The sequence below is a fragment of the Camelina sativa genome, chromosome 17 (genome assembly GCF_030686135.1).
Source record: "Camelina sativa cultivar CO46 ecotype springtype chromosome 17, ASM3068613v1".
NCBI lineage: Eukaryota > Viridiplantae > Streptophyta > Magnoliopsida > Brassicales > Brassicaceae > Camelina > Camelina sativa.
In genome coordinates this window covers 1,478,581-1,497,047 of record NC_141896.1, presented here as the reverse complement: position 1 = coordinate 1,497,047, position 18,467 = coordinate 1,478,581, and the positions used below count along the sequence as shown (strand labels likewise).

The 18,467-nt window shown below is 37.4% G+C and overlaps 5 protein-coding genes and 1 non-coding gene across 10 annotated transcripts; 5 read left to right on the top strand and 1 right to left on the bottom strand.

Annotated features, from left to right (window-relative positions):
• The first annotated feature begins 614 nt into the window (after positions 1-614).
• LOC104754565 (uncharacterized protein At4g14450, chloroplastic-like) lies at positions 615-1,307 on the top strand. The gene has a single exon (XM_010476782.3). It carries the CDS (start codon positions 789-791, stop codon positions 1,092-1,094), a length of 306 nt encoding a protein of 101 aa, XP_010475084.1. The 5' UTR covers positions 615-788; the 3' UTR covers positions 1,095-1,307.
• Positions 1,308-2,267: 960 nt separating this feature from the next.
• TRNAG-GCC (transfer RNA glycine (anticodon GCC)) lies at positions 2,268-2,338 on the bottom strand. Its single transcript has one exon. It is a non-coding gene; the product is annotated as a tRNA-Gly (tRNA).
• A 1,083-nt stretch (positions 2,339-3,421) lies between these two features.
• Positions 3,422-6,534, top strand: LOC104754564 (ethylene response sensor 2-like). The gene is made up of 3 exons (XM_010476781.3): positions 3,422-3,867; positions 4,245-6,016; positions 6,103-6,534. The coding sequence occupies exons 2-3, from the start codon at positions 4,253-4,255 to the stop codon at positions 6,232-6,234; spliced, it is 1,896 nt and encodes a 631-aa protein (XP_010475083.1). The 5' UTR covers positions 3,422-3,867; positions 4,245-4,252; the 3' UTR covers positions 6,235-6,534.
• Positions 6,535-6,639: 105 nt separating this feature from the next.
• Positions 6,640-12,503, top strand: LOC104754563 (TNF receptor-associated factor homolog 1b). Of its 4 annotated transcripts, none has more exons than XM_087493727.1 (13): positions 6,640-6,926; positions 7,467-7,688; positions 7,782-7,893; positions 7,985-8,073; positions 8,167-8,235; positions 8,308-8,440; positions 8,617-8,775; positions 9,217-9,565; positions 9,748-9,860; positions 9,957-10,104; positions 10,193-10,665; positions 10,745-10,946; positions 11,056-12,503. In XM_087493727.1, exons 2-13 carry the CDS (start codon positions 7,505-7,507, stop codon positions 12,277-12,279), a joined length of 3,255 nt encoding a protein of 1,084 aa, XP_087349853.1. In that variant the 5' UTR covers positions 6,640-6,926; positions 7,467-7,504; the 3' UTR covers positions 12,280-12,503. The 4 variants fall into 4 exon arrangements, with proteins under 4 accessions (XP_087349853.1, XP_087349851.1, XP_087349854.1 ...); XM_087493725.1 differs by having other exon boundaries at positions 6,645-6,926; positions 9,954-10,104; XM_087493728.1 differs by having other exon boundaries at positions 6,751-6,926; positions 7,223-7,688.
• A 239-nt stretch (positions 12,504-12,742) lies between these two features.
• LOC104754562 (uncharacterized) lies at positions 12,743-13,875 on the top strand. The gene is made up of 3 exons (XM_010476779.3): positions 12,743-13,122; positions 13,215-13,361; positions 13,483-13,875. Exons 1-3 carry the CDS (start codon positions 12,946-12,948, stop codon positions 13,624-13,626), a joined length of 468 nt encoding a protein of 155 aa, XP_010475081.1. The 5' UTR covers positions 12,743-12,945; the 3' UTR covers positions 13,627-13,875.
• A 1,022-nt stretch (positions 13,876-14,897) lies between these two features.
• LOC104754561 (calmodulin calcium-dependent NAD kinase) lies at positions 14,898-18,332 on the top strand. Of its 2 annotated transcripts, none has more exons than XM_010476776.3 (9): positions 14,898-15,106; positions 15,223-15,456; positions 15,982-16,205; positions 16,397-16,461; positions 16,618-16,836; positions 16,941-17,070; positions 17,261-17,592; positions 17,711-17,855; positions 17,955-18,332. In XM_010476776.3, the coding sequence occupies exons 1-9, from the start codon at positions 15,091-15,093 to the stop codon at positions 18,198-18,200; spliced, it is 1,611 nt and encodes a 536-aa protein (XP_010475078.1). In that variant the 5' UTR covers positions 14,898-15,090; the 3' UTR covers positions 18,201-18,332. The 2 variants fall into 2 exon arrangements, with proteins under 2 accessions (XP_010475078.1, XP_010475080.1); XM_010476778.3 differs by having other exon boundaries at positions 14,909-15,106; positions 15,232-15,456.
• Positions 18,333-18,467: the final 135 nt, after the last annotated feature.

Genomic DNA, 18,467 nt, shown 5'->3' with positions numbered 1-18,467 from the left:
CTTTATCACTCTTTTGCTTTTTAGAAATAAATTCATTCAATATTAACAAAAGTTACCAACAATGCCAAACAAACAACTAATTGGAAAAATATTTTGTTTGGGATATAACTGCCACAACAGAATAATTTAATAATAACTATATACTTTTAGGCCAAATACATATAAGCCCTAGAGTTTAAAAAAAAAACAGTGTTTATAATTAACTCAAAAATACAAAGCTTGCATTTTTTTCTTCAAATTTTTTATATTTTTTAACACAAAATTTTATATGTTTGATGACTGTTTTTTTAAGAAAAAACGGTAGTATGGGAACTTTTTCGTTATCTGAACAAATTAATTGGTTGAATACAATTGTTAAATATAAGCAGATGAATATGCACCATAGATTTACAACATATCTTGTCAAAGACTAATTAGAGAAACAATGGGCGTAACCTACGATTTTTGGAGGTTTGCAAACTGACGAGCTAATTCCACAGTTCTTCACAATCTTTTAAGTACTAAAAGAAATTAATTTCCTAAATTAAAGAAAATGAAAAAGAGGAAAAAGATTACTTATTATAGTCCTCAGAAAAGAGAATATAGTCAAATTTATAATTTAGTAGTTTAGTCTACTAGTCAAAAGGAAAAACACTTGACAGAAAAAAAGAAGCAAATAATTAAAAGATTCGACCGTTTAACCAAAACACAAGCCAAGCACACACTCTTGAACACTCCATTCTCTATATATACACACAAGTACTCGTATATAGATATTATCAAAATATATACAACAAGAAGTTCCGGTGATGTCGTCAACGGCAAGAAATATTTCCGGCGGAGGTACCCGAAAGTCCAGTAGGCTTCAGCGGCGTGCTCCACCGCCTCTAAAGATAAACCCTTCGGAAGCGAATTGGAAAGTGGCTATTCCTCTTTTATCACCTACGGAGTCGCCGCCGCCGCAGAAGCCACCGGGGGTAATGAAGAGGGAGGAGCAACGGTGGGGAAAAGAGGCGGAGAAGCCCACGATATTCAAGAAGTGGCAGCACCCTGCGGCTCCGTTTTATTACCAGCCAGCGCCGTCATCGAATCAGCCGTTTGCATGGCCAAATTAACGGCCACTTAATATTAGGTATAGCACACAATTACATAAATATTTTTATGCTTTTTATATATATGTCATATGTGATAAAATTGCGTATCTTATTTATATTAAACATACTACGTACCTATTATGTATCATCTTTATGCAATATGTATGTTTGGTTTGATGTTGTTATTTCCTTCATGTAACCATGAATATAATTTTAAACTAACTATATTATATATATAGTGTATTATTTCATATTAGACACGAACATTAACTGTATATATATGAAAGATAACTAAAATATATCACTAGTGATCCATAAATCGAAATTTAAAAATTGAATAAAGATCAAATTAAACAGCTGATAATGTTCGTTTCGAAATCTTTCTCGTACGTAATTAATTTTGCAAGATAAGTTGGGCTAGATACATTATAGGAGTGTGATGTGAGTATTTTATCTTGGTATAGCGACATGACATCATCCGGTTTACTAAAGCTTAACTAAGTAGATTGGAGTTGTTGGGCTGTTTAGTGTTAAGCATTCGGAAAACCCATTAGAAAGTTCATCCGTTAACACTTAAACGGCCAAGGGACAAGGGTCGAAGAATAAAATATACAGAAAGTGATCAAAGTTTAAAGTTTTCCAACACTGAAAGCTCGATTTAAAGGCAAGTTGCTGTTATAGCGAATTGACAAGTGGTGTCAGAGTTTTAGGTTTGTTCGTGCTTGTTCAATAAAGAAAGAAGGCAACAGATAGGTAACCATTAACCAATTAACTCATATAGTAAGTTTCAGATCCGTATCCAAATTACCAAATTTAGTCCTTCTCCTGCCTTATAAATGAAACGTCTATCAAACATTACTAGTTTTGTACAGATCGCCTTTTAAAGACAAAGATCTGTGGTCTCATGCAAAAAGTAAAAATGATTCTGTGTACATCTGTTTTGATTTGCATATGTATTGGCTTAAGTGGAAAAGGTGCATGCACTATATTTTTATTTCTTTGATTAAAAACAAAAGAGCTTTATGATGCATGCATTCGTACCAGGGATCTCTCAAAAAAGACAGAGACATTTGTATTGTATTTGTGACCAGAATGTGGACAGAAAAGTAAAGGAATCAGCACGTGTTCATCACTCGACACGTCGCAATAGCAATTGAATTCAAAAAAACGTTCCCATATTAGCCAAAAACAAACTGCACCAGCCGGGAATCGAACCCGGGTCTGTACCGTGGCAGGGTACTACTCTACCACTAGACCACTGGTGCTAATATGAATATGCATTCCAATGAATTTTTAAATACTAAAACCGTAAGTATTGTAAATTGACCACTAACTCCAAATGTTCCTAGTGAGTTCCAATAAGATTTTTTTGGGTGCAAATTGGGAAAATTATTTGTTGTTGGTTATGTAGTTATACTCTATGCTGGTTGTACTAATTTCAAAAAGGGCAATCAAAATATAAAGTTTTGCATATGTGTATAGTATATGAATAGTTTTTTTTTTAATCAACAAAAAAAAGTTACGGTATTTAAAAAAATAAAAGTTAGTGTGGGTTTGAGACTTTGAATATCATATCGATACCTTGAAAGGGAAACATTACCAAATGAGAAAATTGCCAAGAAAAATTAGATATTTTAGTGAATTTTGGATCCAAAGAGATGCTCTTGCACTTAAGGGAGAGACTCATTTTGAGAAAAGAGTTAAGTTGCGTTGCGGTAGGCCCAAGCACAACAAAATTGATTCGGTATGTTATTGAATAAGAGATGGAGTGTTTAACTAAATCATGTCTAAGTAGCAAAGGTAGGTCAATATAACGTGTAAGAAACGAACAAACGAATAAATAGCATCCATATTTTTAATATTGTCTAACTCGAAGTGTTGCTAGTATGAAATGTATTTAGTGAGTAGTTTTAGTCAGACGCTACTTGCAATACATAATAGTCTAGCTAATATAAACTTTGATTAATTTAGTCATGTATACAATCATTGACAATAGAAAATAAATTAAATGATTAAAATATTATAATAAGACATTAAACATTCCGAGCCCACGGCCACGGTATATTATTTCCTAATCGAATTCATATCTTTAAAATTCATGTAATAAATCATCCATGATATAAAATATTTAGCTAGTATATATAATAAATTAATTCTGTCCATAAATCCATTAAAAACAATGCTAATAAATCAAAGAAAAAAATAAAATATTTTAGGTAACTAAACTAATAAATCTAAAAAAAATATAATATATTTTATGTAATTAACTAAATTAATAAATCTAAAATGAGATAAATCTTGAGAATACGGTAATTAAGTAGGGGATACCTAAAGAAGAAAGAAAAAGAAAGGAGGGGGGGAATTGAATTTGGTAAGAGTCCACGTAGGTCAAGGGAAGAAGATGTCGTGCTCGTGTTGTGTTCCAAACGAAAAGTGGTCTATGTTCTCTTCATGTACCCGTTTCTTGGGCCCCACCCCACCCCCTCTTTCCTTCTTCCCCTCTTCAGTCTCTCTCTCTCTCTCCAAAACGTAAATTTACTCGCAGACACACAGAAGAGAGAGACAGAGAGAGACTCATCCTCCTCACACAAAACTTACTCCTATCTCTCTCTATCTCTTTCTACATTCTCTGATGAGTTTCATGAGTTTGAGGGAGAGACATTCACAGAAGTAACCCACATAGGGAGTTTAAACAAAAAAAGACTCGTTTCCTTTTTCTTTTAAAAAACCTTTAGAAGGAAGGAGTTTTTTTGGCTGATCCTTGTTTGATAAGATACTCCTCCCAAGTCACAAGGTAATATGGTTTCTCAATAATGTGTGATGGTTTTATTGCTACTTTGTCACCACTTTTCGCTTTCCTCTTTTGCATATCTTTGCAACTTTCTGCGGATTTTCTGATGATTCAGTAGATTTCATTCATGATTTGTTTGGTGATAAAGAAGAAATCATTAGAATCATCTAATGACATACAATGAATGTTTCAATTAACTTTACTCTTCGTTTTGAATTTTGAATTCTTTTTCCTGATTTTGATTTTCAAGAAACCATCTTTGAAATTCCAACCTTTTTGACCCATATTTTAATTGAAAAAAAATCTCGAATTCCGATTCTGGGTACAAACCAAAAAAAACTCACCTTTATCTTTGTTGTTGTTGTTGTTGTTGTTGTCAGGGTAATCGATGTTAAAGACATTGTTAGTTCAATGTCTTGTGTTATTCTTGTTCCTTGTTGGCTCCGTCGCCGCTTCCGCGGAAGACGATGGCAACTTCTCCATATGCAACTGCGACGACGAAGACAGTATCTTTAGCTTCGAGTCAATCCTCGAATCTCAAAAAGTCGGCGACTTTCTCATCGCTATCGCTTACTTCTCAATCCCAATCGAGCTTCTCTACTTCGTCAGCCGCACCAATGTGCCTTCCCCTTACAATTGGGTCGTCTGCGAGTTTATTGCCTTCATTGTTCTCTGTGGCATGACCCATTTGCTCTCTGGTTTCACCTACGGTCCTCACTCTCCCTGGGTCATGACTGCTGTCACCGTCTTCAAGATGCTCACTGGGATTGTCTCTTTCCTCACCGCTCTCTCGTTAGTCACTCTCTTACCATTGCTTCTCAAGGCTAAGGTTCGTGAGTTTATGTTGAGTAAGAAAACTAGAGAGCTTGATCGTGAGGTTGGCATCATTATGAAGCAGACTGAGACTAGTTTGCATGTTCGTATGCTTACTACCAAGATTAGGACGTCTCTCGATCGACACACCATCTTGTACACGACGCTTGTGGAGTTGTCTAAGACGTTAGGGCTCAAGAACTGTGCGGTTTGGATCCCTAATGAGATCAAGACGGAGATGAATCTTACGCATGAGCTGAGACCGACGGATGATGATGATGATAATGTGGGTGGTGGTTATGCTGGGTTCTCTATACCCATTACTGAGTCTGATGTTGTGAGGATTAAGAGAAGCGAAGAGGTGAATATGTTGAGCTCTGGCTCTGCCCTTGCCTCTGTGACTTGCCGAGGCAGACCTGGTCCTACTGTTGGGATAAGAGTCCCAATGCTTCGTGTTTGTAACTTTAAAGGTGGAACACCTGAGGCGATCCACATGTGTTATGCGATCTTGGTTTGTGTGCTTCCTTTGAGACTGGCGAGGAACTGGAATTATCAAGAGCTGGAGATTGTTAAAGTTGTGGCTGATCAAGTGGCGGTTGCGATCTCTCACGCTGTGATTCTTGAAGAATCTCAGCTTATGAGAGAGAAGCTTGCGGAACAGAACAGAGTGCTTCAAGTGGCAAGGGAGAACGCGTTGAGAGCTAACCAAGCCAAGGCTGCGTTCGAGCAAATGATGAGCGATGCCATGAGGCGTCCAGTACGGTCCATTCTCGGGTTGCTTCCTTTGATAATTCAGGACGGGAAACTACCGGAGAACCAGACGGTTATCGTGGATGCGATGAAGAGAACTAGCGAGTTGCTTTTACAGCTTGTGAACAACGCTGGAGATATAAACAGCGGCAAAATACGCGCTGCAGAGACACATTGTTTTAGTCTGCATTCGGTCGTGAAGGAAACAGTTTGCTTAGCGAGGTGTTTATGCGTTGGGAACGGTTTTGGTTTCTCGGCTGAAGTTTATAGAGCATTGCCTGATTATGTTGTAGGGGATGATAGAAGGGTGTTTCAAGTGATCTTGCATATGCTTGGGGTTTTAATGAACCGAAAGATCAAAGGGAATGTGACTTTATGGGTTGTACCAGAAATCGGAAACTCGGAAGTATTAGATAGGAAAAATAATAACCAAGAAGCGGTTTGGCGACAAGGCTATTCCAAAGAATATATTGAAGTTAGATTCGGATTTGAGGTAGCTGCAGAAGGTGAAGAGAGTAGTAGCAGTAGCAGTAATAGTAGTAACGTGGAGGAGAGTCCGAGTCTCGACATCTGCGAAAACATTGTAAAGGTTAGAGAACTTTTTTTTGGCTACTGCACCTGAATGTGTTAGATGATGAGATGGTTGAACTCTTTCTTATATTGTTTTGTGACCAGTATATGCAAGGGAATATACGGGTTGTGGAGGACGGTGTAGGTTTGGTGAAAAGCCTATCGGTTGTTTTCAGATTCCAACTCAGGCGATCGGTAATGTCACGAGGAGGTGGATATTCTTCTACTAGTCACTGATCATTGAGGGGGGAATGTAGTGGAAAAAAAGACTAAAGGGTGGAATATGAGAATTTGTAAAAATAGTAGGGGGTTTTGAGATAACAGAGAGAGAGAGAGAGGTTAAAAACGTTGTCGTATGGTTGTACAAAAACCTGAAAATTTAACTAGGTTTAACCTAGGCAAAAAGGTATGGTTCAGACTTGTTGTTTACTTGTTGCTCGATAACAGAATTATAAAAAGTAAAAAAAAAATGTGTCCGAGGATGTACTTTTTTTGTATATCTTGTCTCATCAATGTAATGTTTTTGATTGGATTAAACATATTAAAAGCAAGAAGAAAAATTAGCTATTGAGAGATATGTAATTGATTTCAAAGATAACAAACAAATTTTATATTTATGGTTAAAGACAGGAAAATTGAATTATATTGTGAAAAGTTACTGTATCTTTAATTAAGTTTAATTAAACCTTTTTTTTAATCTTTTTTTTCTCTGTGTGTTTTTACTTTTTTTTTTTTTTTTTAATAACATAGGGAGAGAGAGAGAGAGAGAGAGCTGTTTCGTGCGACCTCTCTTTTTTTTTTTTTGTTGTTTGTTCGGTCTCTCAATTGGTAGAATCTCTAACGAGAGAGAGAGAGAGAGCAGCTCCCGTTTAACCCATTCAACGAATTTAGAGCTTTGCTTCTATATTTCCTTCTCCAATCCCTCTCAGGTTCGCTTCTTCTTCGATCTACACGATTGCCCCCCCCCCCCTTAACTCCCTCCTTCCTTTATATATCGTCTTCGGATTTTGCGAGGCTTAGGGGCTGTTGTCTCTACGGGTTTTTGATTTCCCCCGATCGTTGATTTCATCTGGGCTTTTGTTTTTTGCTTTTAAGTTTCCGATAATTAAAGATGTTTTCCCTAATAGATTTATTTGTAGCTCTCGATATAGACAAACCAATTTATTATTAGTCTTTGTTGTTCCTCTTAATTTTATTTTTGATTGGAATTTTTTTTTTTTTTTAGGGTTTATTGCCCCCATGGATGATCTGATTTGGGTTTTTAAGGGTTTCGTTTTTTTATGCAATGAATTTTGTAAATCTATATATTAATTTTGCTGCTTGAACCTTTTTTTGTAGATGGTTGCAATTTGATCCAATATTTTAGTTTTATGATCGTTTCAGCAATTGAAGACTACTATTATATCTTTCTTTTTGCCATCTCAGTGGCATATTGATAGAATCTGATTTGTTTGCTCCGTTGTTTAAAGGAGAGAGAGAGAGCTTTGACGGGACAAAAAAAGAATTCATGGCAGGGAGTGCTAATGAAGAATCTGGGGTTGGAAGATCAGTAGAGGAGACTTCAAATGGACAAGACAGTTCAAGTCCATCAGGTGAAGCAATCTCTGAGTGGCGCTCTTCTCTTCAAGTTGAGAACGGCACTCCTTCCACATCCCCTCCTTACTGGGATCTCGATGACGACGATGATTCTGGTACTCTTCTTTGTTTGGTTTTTGTGCTTTATTACATACTCTTTATGTGTGTGTTTCCAGCTGTTTAATCTGAAATTTTATTGTTTCTCACAGGCCTTAAACCCTCTGAATTATTTGGAAAATATACTTGGAAGATTCCGAAGTTTTCAGAAATCAACAAAAGGGAGCTCCGTAGCAGTGTTTTTGAAGCTGGCGGCTACAAATGGTACATGCCATCTCTTTTTTCTCTTCCTTGTATCTTGTCCCAACTTGGGATGCGATTCTTACGGCTCTGTTTTTATTCTTCAATGTTTCAGGTATATTTTAATTTATCCACAAGGCTGTGATGTTTGTAATCATCTCTCCTTGTTTCTCTGTGTTGCAAACTATGATAAACTACTTCCAGGTTTGTAAATTTTGTTCACTGGTTCTGCATTGTCCTTTTCTCTCTCTCTGCATACCTGCTCATGTTGGTTCTTTTTGCTAATCTTGGACACAGGCTGGAGTCATTTCGCTCAGTTTACTATATCTGTGGTGAATAAAGATATAAAGAAATCCAAGTATTCTGGTGAATCTTTTAGTCTTATATTTATTTGCCCCCCGTTTATACACGCAGGCAACTGAATTCACTTCTTTGCAGATACATTGCACCGGTTTTGGAAGAAAGAGCATGATTGGGGATGGAAAAAGTTTATGGAGTTACCTAAATTACAGGAAGGCTTCATAGATGATACTAACTGTCTTACAATTGAAGCTCAGGTGCAGGTGATCAGGTAATGCAAGATTGACTCTATGTAAATCTATGAGTATAAAATTTACCACACCTTCCATTTTTTTATGCTGCCATTCACTTACAGCTCCATAGGTTCATATGTTCTTCAATTATTACACATGTGATAACTTTATATTCTTGCATTGTGGATAACATCCCTATAATTTGTCCTTGCAGGGAGAGGGTGGACCGACCTTTTCGCTGCCTTGATTGTGGTTATAGGCGAGAACTTGTTAGGGTGTATTTGCCAAATGTAGAGCAAATTTGCCGTCGTTTTGTTGAAGAGAGAAGAAACAAACTCGGGAGGTTGATAGATGACAAGGCCAGATGGACAAGGTATTTAACACTTCAACATGTACCCTTCACTCCTCCAGATTTCAGAAATGCAATCATAGTTTTGCTATCTGTGATGATAAGTGAGCAGGAAGTACTGTGGTTACCTTACCTCTTCTTTTGAGGAAACCATGCAATGTTAGAATAGATTGTTTTTCACCATGCGTTTGGAGTCCAAATTTTATTTATTTTTAGTGTAAATTTTTATTTGGTGGCTGGGGCTCTCCACTATCTCTGATTTACAAGTCTTGATAGCCAAGGTTGAGATGCTGAGACGGAAAATCCCTAAAAGAGGATGTGGGATTTTTTCTTTAGTTCAACACACTTGTTGAAGGCCAGGATTTATACCAATCTAGTATAGTACTGTTGCCTTACTTTTATACTTCCTCTCTGAAAGTTAAGCAATTTTCCCTAAAAGGAGTGGATTATCATTCTTCGTTGCAGCTTCGGTGTCTTTTGGTCAGCGATGGACCAAAACTCTAGGCGTCGGATGTCTAGAGAGAAAATGGCCGTTGTCCTAAAAGGAGTTGTAAAACAGTTTTTCATAGAAAAAGAAGTTACATCAACTTTGGTGATGGATTCCTTGTATAGTGGGTTGAAGGCTCTTGAAGGGCAAACCAAGAACACGAAAGCTAAGCCAAGACTGTTAGATGCCAAGGAATTGCCAGCTCCGATTGTTAGCGTGGACAAAGATATGTTTGTATTAGTTGATGATGTGCTGTCACTCCTACAGAGAGCTGCTCTGGAGCCATTGCCTCCAAAAGATGAGAAAGGTCCCCAAAACCGTACAAAGGTCGGCTTCATGGGTTATTAAAATAATTCTGACTGTAATTCTTTTATCTGTTATCGTATCTGCAGTCATGTTTATTTTCATTTTTGTCGTTTTGTCATTCATTATTCCGTTTCAGAGGACGTGTTGCATAGAAAGTTACTTGTATTGAAAAACTTAGGTTCTGTTCTTTGATGCGAATCTAGGATGGCAATGATGGAGAAAAGGTCAACAAGGAAGCCTATGAGCGTGATGAGAGACGTTTAACTGAGCTGGGTAGACGAACTGTAGAGATATATGTTCTTTCCCATATCTTCAGGTAACAATGCATAATATGATTCTATACGGCATGCCATTGTGTTCTTCCTTTATGTGCTTATGTATCATAATTCAATATCTCTGAGAATTGCAGCAGTAAAATCGAGGTTGCATATCAAGAAGCTATTGCGCTAAAAAGGCAGGAAGAACTTATCCGTGAGGAAGAGGAAGCATGGTTGGCCGAAACCGAACAAAGGGCCAAAAGAGGAACAGCTGAGAGAGAGAAGAAATCTAAGAAGAAACAGGTGTGTGGTACTTTCTACTCCTTCTGTTTGTCCTGGACAAGTTGGTGGATGTTGATGGGAGTTTCTTTGGTTGTTGAACATTTTATAGGCGAAACAGAAACGGAATAAAAATAAAGGGAAGGACAAAAGGAAGGAAGAAAAGGTAAGTTTTGCAACACATGAAAAGGATCTTGGGGAAAACCAAAACGATGGGGAAGAAAAGGATTCTGTCATAGAGACAGCCCAATCCTCAGCTGAAAAGCCTGATACTCTGGGAGATGTGTCTGACATATCTGATTCTGTGGATGGTTCAGCTGACATTCTTCAGCCTGATTTAGAAGATAGGGATATTAGTCCCGTTCATTGGGATACTGACGCCGTAGAAATTCATCCTCCATCATCAGGAGGGAGCAGCAGAGGAAGAGGCATTTCCATATCTACACCCAATGGAACTGCAGAAAGAAAGAGTCTCTCCACTATGGATGATAGTTCTTCAACTTGTTCTAATGATTCTATCCGGTCGGGGGTTACTAATGGGTCGTACCAAGGGAATACCTTCCGAAACCAGAAGTCGCCAAACAAGTAAGCTTGTTTCTGGCTCCTCTTGCTTCCTTGTTTATTCTCAGTTCTGAATTATAATGACACACCTTGTGATTTGCAGAGGAAAGGACCAACAAGTAAAAGCAACATCTGATGCCCACAGTTTAGCGAGTGAGACAGATGATCAACCTTCAACACTTGGAACAGACCCAAAGAGTCGGAATCATTCTTCCGAGGCAAGCAACGCTGGTGAATCTGATTGGGTTGTTGTCTCCCACACCCAGGAGCCAGAGGGTTCTCGAAATCGTAGTTCTGTTGGGAAGGTTGGTCATGCGTGCTTTTATAGTTTGAAATTAGAAGTCGCTGACTGAATTATTGGTTTCATGCAAAGACTTCCAGAATTTTACAATGGTTGTCTGTTTTTAAATCCAGGAACGCAGCATGGCTCAAACCATTGTGAACTCGGTCGACATGGATCGACCTAAAGAGAGAAGCACTGCTGTACTTTCTTCTCCCAGAAGTTTTACCAAGAATTCTTCACCATTATTAACTCAGGCGAAACCGGAGAAAAAGAGCGTATCAACCGCAGACTCTATTCCAAACAAAAAATTAGTGTCAGCAACTGGACCACCTTCATCAAGTCAAGTAGTGCCTTCGTCGGATATTCGACCTCAAACGGTTGGTCTCAGAGCTGATATGCAAAAAACCTCTTCTCCAAAACAACCAGCAGCAACAACTACTATATCAAGGCCTTCTAGTGCTCCAATAATCCCTGCGATGCAACCTGCCCCTATCACTGTCTCCTCGTCGGTTCAAATGACAACATCCCTTCCCCGTTCGGTTAGCTCAGCTGGTCGTCTAGGTCCTGATCCATCCCTACACAATCAACAAACTTACACTCCGCAATCCTATAAGCACGCCATAGTTGGTAACTCTCTTGGTTCATCATCTAGTTTCAACCACCACCCAACCTCTCATGGAGTTGTTCCAAGCACATTGCCATCATCATCTTACTTGCAAACACCGACATCATCATCTTATCAGTCGAGCTTCCCTTTCAGTCAAGATGGTGGACACTTGTGGACAGGAAGGAATTCGAATTCTGTAAACATAGGCATGAACAAGCCTTATACAGCCGCCGCCACTACTAGCAACAGATCCCTGAACCACGTGGACATTCAGATTGCGCAGCAACAAGCACAAAGCTTGATGACAGATGAGTTTCCTCACCTGGACATCATCAACGATTTGCTGGAAGACGAACAGTGCAGCAACATGGTGTTTAACGGAAGCGTATTCAATCATCCATCACAACAACAACAAGTGTTCAACGGGGGGCAGCAGTACTCGTCATACCAGGGGGGTGATGCAGGTGAGTTATTTTCTGGTTCTGGTGGTGGCAGGTCGAGGAGTTTAGGAGAAGAAGGATTCCATTACATGCCAGGAGGAGGATATGTAGATGGGATGATGCCGACACAGTGGCAAATGGCGAACATGGACTTGTCTATGCTAGCAATGAGGAACAATAATAACATGGAAGATGCAACATCACCAGCAAATTACCACCACGCATACTATGGAATGGAGTCTGGGAACCCGAGTTTTTCGTCGGGGATAAACGGGTACACAGAGTTCAGGCCATCGAACGGTCATTGAGAGACAGACAGGGGGTGGTGTGTAGCCTCAGCAGTAGCGACTTGCGAGGAAATGAAGCAAAAGGAGAGAGAGAGGTGAACTGGGGGATTTGTAATGAATTTATAAAAGAAAAAAGGGAAAAGAAATCATGAAAATACAATTTGTGTAAAGAGAGAGTTTGTCTTTGGTCTTATTCCTCCTCCTCTACGTTTCAAATGAATTTCTTTTCTTTTTTACAGTAAAAACCTCTATGAATTAAATAATGTTGGGTCAATGATTTTATATTAATTTATAGTGATATTAATAGATAAATGAATTATAGATGTATTTTGTAATTGATAAAATTCTTCAAAACTATGAGTTAGAGACAATTTTACAAAATTAAGATTAGTTTTTTTTTTTTTTGGATATTATAGACTTTATGGTTTTGGATGGAACTCAAATTTTTATACTTTAGAAAAGAATAATGGACAATAAATTACAAATACTTGTGTTTTTTCTTGTCAATTTTGTCAAAATTTGATTGGGTCCTAATCATCAGTGCTAGTACAAAAAAAATATGTGAGCCCTTGAAAATCTGATTAAAAAAGAAAAAAGAAAAACAGAGAGGAAACAAAACTGGTGGAGAGGCACATCATCCACTCACTATCCTTCGAATTGAATTCCATCCCGAAAGAAAAAGAAGGAATGGATCTAGAATCGGTGAAACGTTATCTAGAAGGGGATGGAGAAGAAGAGAAGAAGACAAAAGTGGCGAATTTGCCACACAGATTCCTGGAGAGATTCGTAACGAATGGTCTCAAAGTGGATCTCATCGAGCCTGGCCGTCTCATTTGCTCCATGAAAGTCCCTCCTCATCTCCTCGTAAGTGCCCCTACGTACCCTTTAATGAAATCAAAATCGAAACCAACAATTTTTTCTAATTCATTTTTTTTGTTAATTGGGGAAAAAAATAGAACGCAGGGAGTTTCTTACACGGGGGAGCAACGGCGACTCTGGTGGATTTGATTGGATCTGCTGTCATTTATACAGCCGCCGGAGTTACTCATTCTGGTGTTTCTGTCGAGATCAATGTCTCTTACCTTGATGCTGCTTTTCTCCATGTACCCACCCAATTCTTTCTCTCTTTTTTTCTTTTTTTTTTTTGGTGTCTTCTTCTTTTAACATTGATGGTTAGAGATGGTTTAATTGGTGTGAATAATCAAAAAAAAAAAAAAAAAACAGGAAGAGATAGAGATAGAATCAAGAGCATTGCGTGTTGGTAAAGCTGTTGCAGTTGTTAGTGTTGAGCTGAGGAAGAAGAAGACTGGTAAGATCATTGCTCAAGGTCGCCATACCAAGTACTTTGCTCCTCGTTCCAACCTTTGATCATTACTTACTCCTATTTTTTCTATATTCAAGAACAATTCATTTGCATAATTTATCTTTCTTAAATAAATTGTTCGGTTTGTTTTAGTCTGTGAGAGATCGAGGATCAATCATGAGGTTTCCACTCCTTGTGTGAGATTTACCCCCTCCCTTAGCTAGGATCCTCCTATGTGCAAATAAAACCAAGTGATGATCTATGTGTTTTTGTACTCTTTTTTCATAATAATAATACAAAAGTATTTTGAACTAGAAGATTACATTACTTTGCTTGTCTTATATTTTTATATGTATGTTTACATCTTCTCTCTCTCTTTTTTTTTTTGGTCTTTTGGGAGAATCGTTCTGATTTTTATACATACATCACGATGGATTGATCTCTTTTATCGGTTATTTAAATCGAATCGAACGGATATTTGTTTCCATGAGTGATGTGCAGTGAACCACGTCTTGTCGTACGTCTTACCATCGTTCTGCTCTTTTTTTTTAACTCTTTGACTAATAAATTAATTGAATAAATAAAACTAGTAAATTACTAGTATTAGACTATCATTCTTTAGCGATTTCTAATCTTCCATTATCAAATTTATTGGTGAGTTTTGTATTTATTACACGCTAGCTAGGTGCTACTCCCAAATAATCATTGTGACGGGCGTAAAACACGAGATACACGAGTTTGTTTTTTTTTGACATAAATGGAAAAGTTACTAAAAGGTCAGAATAGTGATGACCAAAAATGACGCAGGCCGTAGTGGTGGGATCAGATTTAGTAGTTGAGATATGTTGGAACTGTGTCTATTGCTATGGGTGTAGCAATAGCAATATGGGTGTAGACTGTGTGTCTATTGATAACAGTCTACACATGGTTTTTTTTAACACATGGTTTTTTTACACATGGTTGTTTTCATGTGTCTATTGCTATATTTTTTTATTTAAACACATTTTTGTTTTTGCATCTTTATAACGTTACACGAATTAAAAAATATCATTCATTCAAAAATATGGCTATACAGCCTATACTTAGTAGCAAATATTGTAACTAACATGATTATTATTGATATAAACTATATTTATGTTATATACAGTAGTATCAATTTGGCAATTTTACTCATCAAAACCAACCCCATATGCAGTAAGTCAGTCATCATTAAATCACTATATCATTCATGATGTCAAGTTCGTTCAAAAAAAAAAAAAAATCATTCATGATGTCAATTTCACATATATAATAGTATAATATATATATATATATATATATATATATTTATATTTATATCCCCCACTAGATGCATTCTAAAGAGATCAATTTCAAGAGAAAAAAGTCAAGACAAAATTAGACGAGAAGAGAAGAGAAAAATCAAAAGCTAGAATTCAATGTTGTGTTGAGTTAGTGCTACCCCTCGCAGTCTCAATCTTTTCTTCTTCCCCAAAAAATAACAATTTTGTAGACTTTTCAAACCCAAAGAAATGGTGAATTCTTCTGGTAATGCTCTTCCTGTCTCTTTCTATCCATTTACCACATATAATATTGTTCTTTTTTTTTTTTTTTTTATAATTCTCTATCTATTATTGAGTCTCTTGATTTGTTTGCTATACAAGGAACAACAGATGTCTCTGGTGGTGGTTGTAAATCAGCTCATCTCTTCCTCGCTTCTCTTGGTGGTCTTGCTGCCGTAGTAGCTGCTGCGTTTGCCGGAGAATCACTCCTTCGCCGCCGGAAACTCAATCATCAAGGTGATCCCATGGGGAATAAAGAAGATAAAATCGCCCCTTTAATCGAGAGGAAAGATTCAGGTCGACGACCAAACCTCGAGAGGTTCTCCCACTATGTTGGTAAGTCGTATACTTACATCCTCGATCGATACATTTCAAGATTAACACTTCTGCTGATTTTATTTTTTAAAGAAAACATAACTGCAAATGTTTTCAAGTAAGAAGATAGAAAAAGAATCAAGATCGTCCAAACTATATTACTATAATAATAAAAATAGAAAGAGATTTAGTATTTCTTGGGCTCTTCCCTCCCTCAAATGATCATTTTCATTAGTGATCATGGAAAGTATATGCAAATAACTAATATATGAGGACTTGTATGCAAAAATAACTTGTAATATCTTGTATGGTAGCATTTGTATTTGGACTTTGCTGATAAAAGAATTTAAAATGGACTACATACATGGACAACCTCTCTCCATTAATGCTAGAACGACCTTTCACCCAAACAAAAAACAAATAAAAAACAATATTGTTAGAGACTTTTTGTATAATTTATATTTTAAGCATTATTTTATCTGTTGTATAAATCAATCATGTGATCATGTATTTGATTAGTACATAAACATATGTGTAAAAATGCAGCAAGACAGCTAGGATTTGAGGATCCAAATGAATACCCACAACTATGCAAATTAGCAAATGCATATTTGTTGAAAACAAAGGGGTATGATGAGAGTGTGTTTGAGTATTTGGTGAATGAAGCTGAGGCTGATTCTCTCTATGTTCGTCTCCTTGAAGAATTTGACCGATGCATTCTCACTTATTTTGCTTTTAACTGGAACCAATCTTCAAACCTCATCTCTCAGGTACTTAATTTTTTTATCTTTACTTTTATTTTAACGGAATACAATATAATTCGCGCAATTGCGTACATGAGTGTAACTTTATAAGGTAGTTTTGCTAGGTGGGTTAGGTTATTTTTTTAACCATGTGTATGAATAAAAAACATTATCATATAATTCTCTTTTGACTTTTATTTACCAAAAAAAAATGACAGGTGTTAAGCGATGAATCCGACCAGAAAGTACCAAAACTCAAGGATTTTGTGATGGCAGCGACGAGGTGACTGATTGTTCCATGCATTGAACGCATTGGACAAAAACAAAACTTGTAACGGGATGATAATATATAATCCTGAATAATAGTCAACAACATTGTAGAACACTAAAGTTGACCACTTCAACATGACTTGTAATTTCGAGTGATGGCTTTGTTTAGGAAACAGAGGTTCGAGAGAGTGACAAAAGACCTGAAGGTGACAAGGGTAATTTCGACATTAGTAGAAGAGATGAAAGCCATGGGAAGCGGAAGCTACGAGCCTCACTGTACGGAGGTAATGTCTCCGGTGGCTCACAGCAAACGAAGTCCCGTCCTCCTCCTTATGGGTGGTGGAATGGGTGCCGGGAAGAGCACCGTCCTCAAAGATATCCTCCAAGAGTAAAACACACCTTTTTCTCTCTTTTTTTTTTTTGTAGAACTTTTAATTAATCAGTTATGCAATTTTCTTGCATTTTCTTTAATATGTATATGTGTATTTGTAGGTCGTTTTGGTCGGAGGCAGAGGCGGACGCGGTGGTGATAGAAGCGGATGCGTTTAAGGAGACGGATGTTATTTATAGAGCTTTAAGCTCTAGAGGTCACCATGATGATATGCTTCAAACCGCTGAATTGGTACGTTGTTCTTAGTTCTAGACGTCCTCAATTGTGTGGTTTCATTTCAAGTAACATTCTAAATGCAAAATCAACCAACCCTGTAAATAAAAAACGTATATATAAGTCATAAGATATAAGAATATATACATCCATGATCTTCTTCTTTAACGTGCTACATATATTTCATGTATTTCCTTGTATATTTTAGGTTCATCAATCATCAACCGATGCTGCATCGTCGGTACTAGTAACGGCATTGAACGAAGGACGTGATGTGATAATGGATGGGACATTATCGTGGGAGCCATTCGTGGAGCAAATGATCGAAATGGCAAGAAACGTCCACAAACACCGATATCGAATGGGCGCAGGCTACAAGGTGTCTGAAGACGGGACAATAACCGAAGAATATTGGAAACAAGTCGGTCAAGAAGAAGAGGCCGCCAAACAAAATGGGAAACAAAAAATCTTGAAACCTTACAGAATCGAGCTGGTTGGTGTGATTTGCGACGCTTATCTCGCTGTAGCAAGAGGCATACGGTAAATATTTGATCAATTTTCACATTTCCGAGGATATTAACTAGCCGTTAGCTGATGTACTTATCTTGCTAGATTGCTAGTTGTGACCAAAATATTGTTTTCCTGAAAAATGTTACAGGAGGGCTCTAATGGTGAAGAGAGCAGTGAGAGTGAAATCGCAATTGAATTCACATAAGAGTTTCGCTAATGCATTCCCAAAGTACTGTGAGCTTGTTGATAACGCTAGGCTTTATTGCACTAACGCTGTTGGTGGTCCTCCAAGGGTAAATAAGTCAAAGTCAATTACCAATACCTAACGATGTCGTTTTCTAACATATAATATACTGACGTGGTTTTTTCTGATTGGTTGCTGGATGGAGCAGCTTATAGCGTGGAAAGACGGAAGTAGTAAGCTTCTGGTTGATCCAGAGGATATCGAGTGTCTAAAACGGGTCAGTAGTCTTAACCCGGAGGCAGAATCCATTTACGAGCTTTACCCGGATCGGAGCCAAATATGCAAGCCCGGTTCAGTTTGGAATGATGTCGTTTTAGTCCCGTCGAGGCCCAAGGTCCAGAAGGAACTTAGCGATGCAATTAGAAACGTCGAAAAGGCCCAACTGAAAAACTGATGATATTGTGAACTAGACCCTCGTAATTCATATCTTTTGGCATTTGTCATTTGTTTTGTTGTGATTTTCTTTTTTTTTTGTACTAGCTTCTAAAATAAAGTTAATAAAAGTATGAAAATGGAAATTTGAGTTTTTGTTCTAGCAGTGTAAAATGTTGTTTTCTAAAAATACGAAAAAAGTCATTGCATTATGAATCTTGTGAGAATTCTAATTGTTCAACCTTTTCTCTTACAAATCAGATTTGTACAATGAATATGACTTTGTAGA

Coding starts and splice junctions, on each gene's coding strand:
- LOC104754561 (XM_010476776.3), top strand. Junction 17,593..17,710: donor GCTGTAGCAAGAGGCATACG/GTAAATATTTGA, acceptor AAAATGTTACAG/GAGGGCTCTAATGGTGAAGA. Junction 17,856..17,954: donor CTGTTGGTGGTCCTCCAAGG/GTAAATAAGTCA, acceptor TGGATGGAGCAG/CTTATAGCGTGGAAAGACGG.
- LOC104754565 (XM_010476782.3), top strand. CDS start 789: ATGTCGTCAACGGCAAGAAATATTTCCGGCGGAGGTACCCGAAAGTCC.
- LOC104754564 (XM_010476781.3), top strand. CDS start 4,253: ATGTTAAAGACATTGTTAGTTCAATGTCTTGTGTTATTCTTGTTCCTT. Junction 6,017..6,102: donor TCTGCGAAAACATTGTAAAG/GTTAGAGAACTT, acceptor TTTTGTGACCAG/TATATGCAAGGGAATATACG.
- LOC104754563 (XM_087493725.1), top strand. CDS start 7,505: ATGGCAGGGAGTGCTAATGAAGAATCTGGGGTTGGAAGATCAGTAGAG. Junction 8,074..8,166: donor CTATGATAAACTACTTCCAG/GTTTGTAAATTT, acceptor TCTTGGACACAG/GCTGGAGTCATTTCGCTCAG. Junction 10,947..11,055: donor ATCGTAGTTCTGTTGGGAAG/GTTGGTCATGCG, acceptor TTTTAAATCCAG/GAACGCAGCATGGCTCAAAC.
- LOC104754562 (XM_010476779.3), top strand. CDS start 12,946: ATGGATCTAGAATCGGTGAAACGTTATCTAGAAGGGGATGGAGAAGAA. Junction 13,123..13,214: donor AAGTCCCTCCTCATCTCCTC/GTAAGTGCCCCT, acceptor GGAAAAAAATAG/AACGCAGGGAGTTTCTTACA. Junction 13,362..13,482: donor TTGATGCTGCTTTTCTCCAT/GTACCCACCCAA, acceptor AAAAAAAAACAG/GAAGAGATAGAGATAGAATC.